This window comes from Ailuropoda melanoleuca, chromosome 1 (assembly GCF_002007445.2).
Source record: "Ailuropoda melanoleuca isolate Jingjing chromosome 1, ASM200744v2, whole genome shotgun sequence".
Lineage (NCBI taxonomy): Eukaryota > Metazoa > Chordata > Mammalia > Carnivora > Ursidae > Ailuropoda > Ailuropoda melanoleuca.
In genome coordinates this window covers 189,489,331-189,497,624 of record NC_048218.1, presented here as the reverse complement: position 1 = coordinate 189,497,624, position 8,294 = coordinate 189,489,331, and the positions used below count along the sequence as shown (strand labels likewise).

Sequence of the window (8,294 nt, the reverse complement as noted above, 5' to 3'; positions counted from 1 at the left end):
TTCATAGAAAAAGTAAATAAGAAATCAATAAGGATACAGAAGACTTGAATAACTATCAACCAAGTTTACGTAATTTTTTTTTTTTGAGAGAGAGGGAGATCGTGCACCCAAGCTGGGGGGAAAGGACCAGAGGGAGAGAGAGAGAATCTTAAACAGGCTCCTCACTCAGCACAGAGCCCAATGCAGGGCTTGATCTCAGGATCCTGAGATCATGACATGAGCCAAAATCAAGAGTCAGATGCTCAAGCAACTGAGCCACCCAGGTGCCCCACTTTATGTAATTAAAAAAAAAAAAATATATATATATATATATTCTTTCCATAAAAGATATTCTGTACACTTTTCTGTAAAACACAGAACACTCAGAGCCCACAGAATACACATTCTCTTCAAGTGCACATTGAACATTCACTAAGTTATACCATGTGCTGAGCCATAAAACAAATCTCAATAAATTTCCACTAATTAAAATTACACAGGGTATGTTCTCTGACCATAATCAATGAAATTAGAAGCAATGAAATCAATGAAAGAAAAATATTTGGAAAATGTCAAGGGATTTGGGAATTAAACAACCGACTTCTAAAGTTAATTTTTTTTTAAAGAGCAGTTAAAATTATAAAAATTGAGGGGCGCCTGGGTGGCACAGCAGTTAAGTGTCTGCCTTCAGCTCAGGGCGTGATCCCGGCGTTATGGGATCGAGCCCCACATCAGGCTCCTCTGCTATGAGCCTGCTTCTTCCTCTCCCACTCCCCCTGCTTGTGTTCCCTCTCTCGCTGGCTGTCTCTATCTCTGTCGAATAAATAAATAAAATCTTTAAAAAAAATTATAAAAATTGAGAAATCTATTAGTGAGATCTAGAAAAAAAGAGAAAATACACAAATTGCCAATCTGGAAAAAAAGAGGGAACATCACTATAGATCTTGTGCATTTTAAAAGTATAATAAGTTAAGAGTTCTAATTTAATACCAATAAATTTGGCAACTTAGGTGTTCTATACAAATGTCATCACATAGATATTTCTAAAACTGACTTAGAAAAAATGACTTAAAAAACTGATTTAGGAAAAACCAAATAAATATACATTCATAAAAGAAACTGAATTTGTAATTACCTTGCCACAAATAAAACTCTAAACTATACGGCTTCACTGGAGGAGTCTATCAAGCTTTTCAGTAATAAAAAATATTAATCTTATACAAACTTAGGAAATGGAACAGGAAGACATTCCCAACCTCCCAAGTCATTTTATGAACCCAGCGTTACCAAAAGCAGATAAAGACAATGCAACGAGAGAAAGCAACAGACCACAGACCAGTATTAGACATGAACATAGATAAAAAAAATTCTTAATTGGAACACCTGGGTGGCTCAGTCAGTTAAGAGTCTGCCTTCGGCTCGGGTCATGATCCCAGGGTCTGGGGATGGAGTCCCACATCTGGCTCCTTGCTCAGTGGGGAGCCTGCTTCTCCCTCTGCCTGCCACTTCCCCTGCTTGTGCTCTCTCTCTGACAAATAAAATTAAAAAAAAAAAATTCTTAACCAACAACAAACAGAAAGATATACTATGTTCATGGTCTGGAAGATTCAATATTAAGATGTCAATTCACCCCAAATTGATCTGTAGGCTCAATAAAATCCCAATTAAAATTCCAGACGGCTATTATAAATAGAAACTGGAAAAGATTGATTATAGGCATTAAAAAAATAATTTCAAATAAGTAACACATTCACAAGGTACAAACAATATAAACTTTCAAAAGGGACAGTGAAAAACTCCTTCCCACCCCCCGTCATTGGCTCAGTTCCCACCACACTTCCTCCAAAATGAATCCACTATTGCTATTTTTTCTATCCTTTGTTTATATGTTTATAAATGTTTATACATACTTATACCAGTATTTACCATTTAACTTTTCCTGTCTCTTATTACATAAATATTAGTACATTATTCTAATAAGTCTTATGAATAAAATGTTCTCCAATTTAGAATTCCTCAGATTACATAAAACTACCTGCTTTTATCAATTATTTAGTTCTCTATTTCATAATGTTAAGCAACAGGGGAAAAAGGGTCCAAATTGCACTCATACTATTACAATATAGAAATGCCCAATGTGTATGAACAAGGTCTAGAAGGAAACATAATAAGAAGTTAGTGTTCAAGTGATGAATTATGAATTAAATTGAGATAGATACATATATACATTTGCCATACAAAGCAAATCAAGTCTGAGGTATTATTGATGGTCTATGGGCAAAGCAGCATGTAAACACTGTAAGTTACAGTCATTTCATAATTTTGATTTGCTACAATAGGTTTTCATAGGAAAAAAATCTCACATGTGTCCACACAAGAATTACCTAGGGGTGAAAAAGCACATTATTGAAACTATTTTGCTATCCTGCATTTTGAAGAGTTCCTCAAAAAAAAAAAAAATCATGTTGTAGAAAGAGCTGCATACTAGCAATCGAGCACCCATTAATTCAATGATATTGTCTAAGTTACTTAGCTTCCTTCTGTTCCCTCTGTAGTAAAATGAAAAGATCTATGCTGTCCAATACAGTAGCCACTAGCCACATGTGACTGAGCACCTGAAATGTGGCTAATCCAAATGAGATATGCTCTAAGTGTAAGATACCAATACATACTTAGTACCAAAAACTGTAAAATATCTAACTCATAAATAACTTCTTAGGTTGACTACATGTAGAAATAATATTTTTAGTATATCGGGTTAAAGGTGTTTAAAACAGCTTTTCCTATTTCTTTTGAATGTCACCACTAGAACAATTTAAATTACATATGTGGCTTGCATTATATTTTTATTGGACAGTGTTAGACTAGCTCATATCTTCCAGCCTTTTAATATTCTGATATCTATCACAAGCTTCAGAGGAAGGGCCTTTCAAATCTGGAAAGCATTACACAGCATATAGTCAGTGTTTCCTTCTTCCTTAGACTCCACTAGGTGGCACTAGAGCAAAGGCCTCAAGCTAATAACAAGGCTTTAGGGTTTGTACACGCAGCTTTCTAATTGTGCTGTGCTTGGGCTCCTATCCCCGTCCTTGCTCACAGTTCCCTCTAGTAGGGAAAGTCTTTCCGAACGTGGCTACCTATTCATTTTTTAAAATTCAGATCCTCTAAGAAGCTTGAACATCTGCCTCCTGCCAGCAGATAACTTTATGTACCCACATCCTATACATGTTTCTATCACAGAACCATGAAATATTATCGGTTTGTTTACATGTCCCCCCACCCCCACCATCTTATGCATGTTATCTGAGGTAGGTAGTAATGAAATCTTATTCAAAGCACAGTAGCCATTAGGTGCTGAAGGCAATGTATCAGTCAGGATAGGCCAAGTCATGCTGCAGGAGCTTAACAGAACACAGGTTTCTTTTTTATCTACACTACATGTAAATAAGTAGTCAAGGGCTCCCCTCCATGGCATCCTCACTCCAGGACCTACGTTAATGGAACAGTTCCCTTTGGACCATTGCTAGTCACTGTAGTGGAGGGAAAAAGAAGTTTAAAGAAGGTTTTGGAGGTTTTTGAACCGGTGCTTAGGTGTTCCAAGCTAGAATTGGCACAAGTCACTTCTACTCACAACTCATTGGCCAGAACGAATTCATGGCCTTGTCCAACCACAAAGGTGTCAGGAAGTGCACTTCTATCATGTGCTTGAAAGGCAAGGGTCACTGATGACCCTTCTAGTCAATAATCATTCAGCTCACTATCCCTCCTGCATCCACCGTAACTCCCCGAAGAAGACAACCCAGTAATTCCCTTCAGCTACAACATCAAGTTCAAATTCAAGCATCTCTGAGTGATGCACAGTCGTCTCTACACCACTTTCCTATGTGGCTTGAGATGGAGACTATAAACTAAAAAAATAAGCCCCCACATGTCGAATAAGTATCGGTGGAACAGGGATGAGATGAATGCACGAAGGGAAAAGGGGAGGAACAGGAAACACAGCCTAGCAATCCGGATGTGCCACTGAGCAGGTGCGAAGAAGGCCCCTTACCCTGGGGGAAGGGAATATTCCCTAATTTGGCCCTAATTCTGCTTCCTGGGAGCACAGTCTTAGGCAACTGTTCTGTTTTAAGCTACTGAGAATTCAGTTGTTGCTGCCGCATAACCTAACCTAACGTGTCCTTGACTGATAGGGAGACAGGACTGTAGAGGTGGGTGCTGCATATTTAAAACAACGGAAAACTTTAGAATGTGTGACATTAATCTACTTGGAGGGCAGGCAGCGAAGAGATCTTACTGAAAGGTGGGAAGAAGGCAACTCATGTTATACAGTAGCAAAGTATTTGGTAAAAGTGTTGCCTGCAGTAACTTAGAGACATACTTGACCTAATCTATCTAAGAAGTTAAGAGAAAGTCAGAGAACAGAATTTTAACAGCCTGAATTGGATACTGTTGGTTGCCACTGACAAAGCACAAAATTAGCTCAGACAAGAACTGGCCGGCTTGCAAACAGGCACAAGGGCTGTAAAGAGATTACAGAAATCAGTGGGTCTGCAGGGTTTGGAGAAGCAACTACTTCTCATCCCTACCTGGTTAACAGATAAAACTGAGAAATGTTTGCAGTATCAAATGTCAATTCAAACTCAGCTTTGTAGGAAAGATGACAGACTGTCTTGGCTTATCCAGACCTGTCCCAGTTTTAGCACTGAAAGTACTGCATCCCAGAAAATCCCTTTGCCAGGCAAATGGGGACAGCCGGTCACCCTACTCACAGGCAAGATCGAAACAGTGGCATGGCCATCACATCTGTTGTTAAAATCTCCAAGTAGATTAATTGTCTTAGAGTGAAGACCTCACAAAGGTTCTGGCACCCTGTAAACCATTTCAATTAAACCGCTTGGGGGAGAGAACCTTAAGGTACAGCTCTCCCACTTAAAAACAACCCGAATGAGTTGGAGGTGTGAGAATGAGAAAATATATCAAATTTAAGTAATATGTTCTAGGATAGCTACTGGCACGTGAAAGTGCCTGAAGTGAGAGATAAAAAGCCAACCGTATCTTTTAGTGTACTACGCTACTGAGAGATGAGCCACCTAACCCCAGCCATCCGGAGAGGATCTGGGAGCCGGGTCGTACCACGTGCCCAGAAGGTGGAAAGCTGGAAATACTTGCTAAACAGCCACTAGTGACCACCATAGTGCAACAGAAGTGATGCCCAAACCACCAGCTTCCAGAGTAGTGGCACTCAGGCTCAAGAACAAGTCAGGAAGCAACCGTGGCATAACAGAGGCACCATACTCCATTCGCACCCTTTGGCAAAAGTAAATCAAACTCACCATAGATAAAATGAGACACATCAAGAGAGTGTGAATGGATATATTACCATGGGCAGAGGAATGGATGCACTTCAACGTAGAGTAGGGGTTGGAGCAGTGGATACAAAAAAACCCCAAACCCTCCATTTGCGTGTAAGAGCCAAACTGTGAAGACCTGGGAGTGAGCAACAACAACTGTGAAGTGTGGACATTTTACCAGCTGACCCGGAGAACAATCAAAATTGAGCACTCATTCTGGTGGATAACAGCAGTACAGAAGAAAAAAACAAAGCCTACTGGACAGATAGTCCTCTTCCCCCCAGAGACTGAAGGTGAAGGTGCTAGAAGAAATAATTATTTTTCCTTTTCTTTAGGAATGAAGAGTCAAGAGAGGACTAGAATATTCTTGGCCCAGGCTCAGAAAACTGGTGGATTCAGGGCAGACCTAACTGCCCTTGCCTCCAAATTCCGGTTTTTTGTGTTACGTTTTATTTTTTATGTTTTTCTAAGTCGGTTCTATGCCCAGTGTGGAGCCCAATGAGGGCCTTGAACTCATGACCCTGAGACTGATTCAGATGCTTAATGGACTGAGCCACCCAGGAGCCCCGACATTATGTTTTAAACAAAGTGTTTTAAGTACTTTTCTGCTCCTGAGTTTTTAAGATGTCAAACCCCAAATCTAGGAATTAAGACCCTTCCCTACCACTAATTTCAAGGGCAGAGGTCAATATGACACATACTAGAAATATATATAAATTTTTATTTCATTAGAAAAATTCATTTAAGCCACATGGTGGCCATAATGCCATTCTTGAGCAGGCTTTGTCATCCCACTGCCCCCTTCAGATCAATATACACGCGTATATGCTATGTTGGAGAAAGGACTTTACCATGTGAAACGAGAGGTGGACACTGACTATTTCATCATCCCCCTCTGTACAGCCAACCCATACACCACTTCAACTGTTGTCCACACACAGACAAGCTCTTGTGGAAGAGAAACTGACCGCCACATAAACTGACCATAAAACATCTAAGCTTGAAGAACTCTTGGCAGATGTTGACAAAGCAGGGATGAAAATGGCACCATCTCCCAACAGCTGAATATGACGCACAAGTCCCTATCTAAGAGGCATCAGAGCCATGTTGCCAAGGACACCAGGGCGTACAGACCCTGGGGAAAGCAGTAACATTATTCCATTGCAGTCATAGGCAACCTGCTCACACCTGTATATTAGGATTCCTTTTCCAGGGCAAGGAGCATCCAGATGGAGAGGCCCTTCGAGGGCCTGGTAACAGTTCTGATAACACTGATGTTCTGAGCTTTCCTGCCCAGCAATTGGACAACCACCTGGATGTGTTTAGGCCAGTGTTCCAAGGTTATAGCTGGTGGAGAGAGGTCTTATCACACCCCTCCGGATGGATGGTCTGGATTGCCCTTGGCGGCTCTGTGCTGGCTGGCTGACCTCTGGTGGTCCAGGAGGTCCCAGGCAATGGGCTCTCCAGTAAGCCTCCCAGGGACTCCATCAGTCTAACGAAGATGGAGAGCAGGGTCAGCACCACACCTAAGAGATAGAGGTTCAACACAGGCTTCATGGCTGAAAGGACCCCACTCCTCTGTAGAGTAGTAGAGCTGTCTTCGCTTCTCCAAGGCCTCTGGATACTGAGGAAAGAGAGGTGAGGTTAATTTACAGCCTTTTGGGATATGCATGCATCTAGTCCTGACTTGTCTTCCCATGGAACTAAGGGTGAGGTTCAGCCAGTCAGAGAGACAGGGACCAGTAGATGTTCTTCCGCAACAGAACCTCCGAGCACATTTACACCGTAAACTCCATGGCTGCAGAACTAGTCTTGCTTCTTGGACTAATTCAAGGGCACACCTTAAAAATCTGACTTCTTCTACAGTAAAACCTTTTACTTCTGCCAGATGCAATGCACAATCCCCACGCCGCAGTCCAGGGACCAAACGGTCCTGAACGGAGTCTTTTCGTTTTCGAGGGGGGAGGTTAAGGACATGCCCCTGAGAAAGCAACCGCCTAGAGGTTCTCCTCACATCTCAGTCAGGTTCCAGTTAATCATCAACTTTTTGGTAAAGCCAAAATAATTCTGAGACAGTCAAACCTATCAAGTTCACTTATTTAACGAATACACCCTGAATACCTATTATGTGTTAGGCACCCAGGAAGGTATTAGGGCCATAAGGGGTCCGTCCGGTAGACACGATCCCTGCCCTCATAGGGCTTACAATCCAGGCAAGAAATTAAGCAGCGCACACACAACACGCCACGCTCTGGGAGGGCAGGACTGGGACGCCTAACCCAGCACTTGAAAGCATGAGGACAGCCACATGAACACAGGACCATCCCTAACAGGGCTGGAGCGGCTGACTCGGGACCCAGGGGGACAGAGAGAGGAGCAGAAGGCCGGGAGGCGCGGCCCCAGGCCGGGAACCCGAGGCGGCCGGCGGGGCAACGCAGCCTGGGGAATGCGGGCGGAGGGCCGGGGAAGCCCACAGGGCCGCTCACCTCCAGGAGGAAGGGCCAGCAGCGGTCTGCTCGCTGTACCTGCGGGTCGTGCAGGAGTCCGGAGAAAAGTCAGCTCCCGAATAGCGCTAACACGCAGCCCAGACGACTCTCACGGTATTAAACCGCAGCCCTAGGCAAGGAGGAGCAGAACGAAGGTGCCCACGCCACCCACTTATAGCGACGGCTCCAGCCCCGGAGCCGCGCACGCGCACTCGGGCCGCACGCACTGGGCCGCACGCACAGGGCTCGACGCATGTCCGCGGCCCCGCCCCCAGGCGGGGGTGGTCCGAGGTCTGGGCTCCCGCGCTGTGCTCCGAGTCTGACCTGTTTCGGAAAGAACACAGCTCGGGGCTGAGTCACGGGGGACGGCAGTAGGACTAGCGTGTGTGTTAACTTGGATTGCCTTCTTCTGCTGCAGGAAACGGGAGGGAATCAGCCCATTTACTCCCATACCAAGTGGATTGGAGACACACCT

At 43.5% G+C, this 8,294-nt stretch overlaps 1 protein-coding gene across 1 annotated transcript; it reads right to left on the bottom strand.

The window, feature by feature from the left end:
• Positions 1-1,495: 1,495 nt before the first annotated feature.
• On the bottom strand, positions 1,496-8,067 carry HILPDA (hypoxia inducible lipid droplet associated). Its single transcript, XM_011230135.3, is given in 3 exon segments — positions 1,496-6,737; positions 6,740-6,957; positions 7,820-8,067. Coding segments are annotated over 2 exon segments (189 nt in total). The 5' UTR covers positions 6,891-6,957; positions 7,820-8,067; the 3' UTR covers positions 1,496-6,699.
• Between the last annotated feature and the right edge of the window lie 227 nt (positions 8,068-8,294).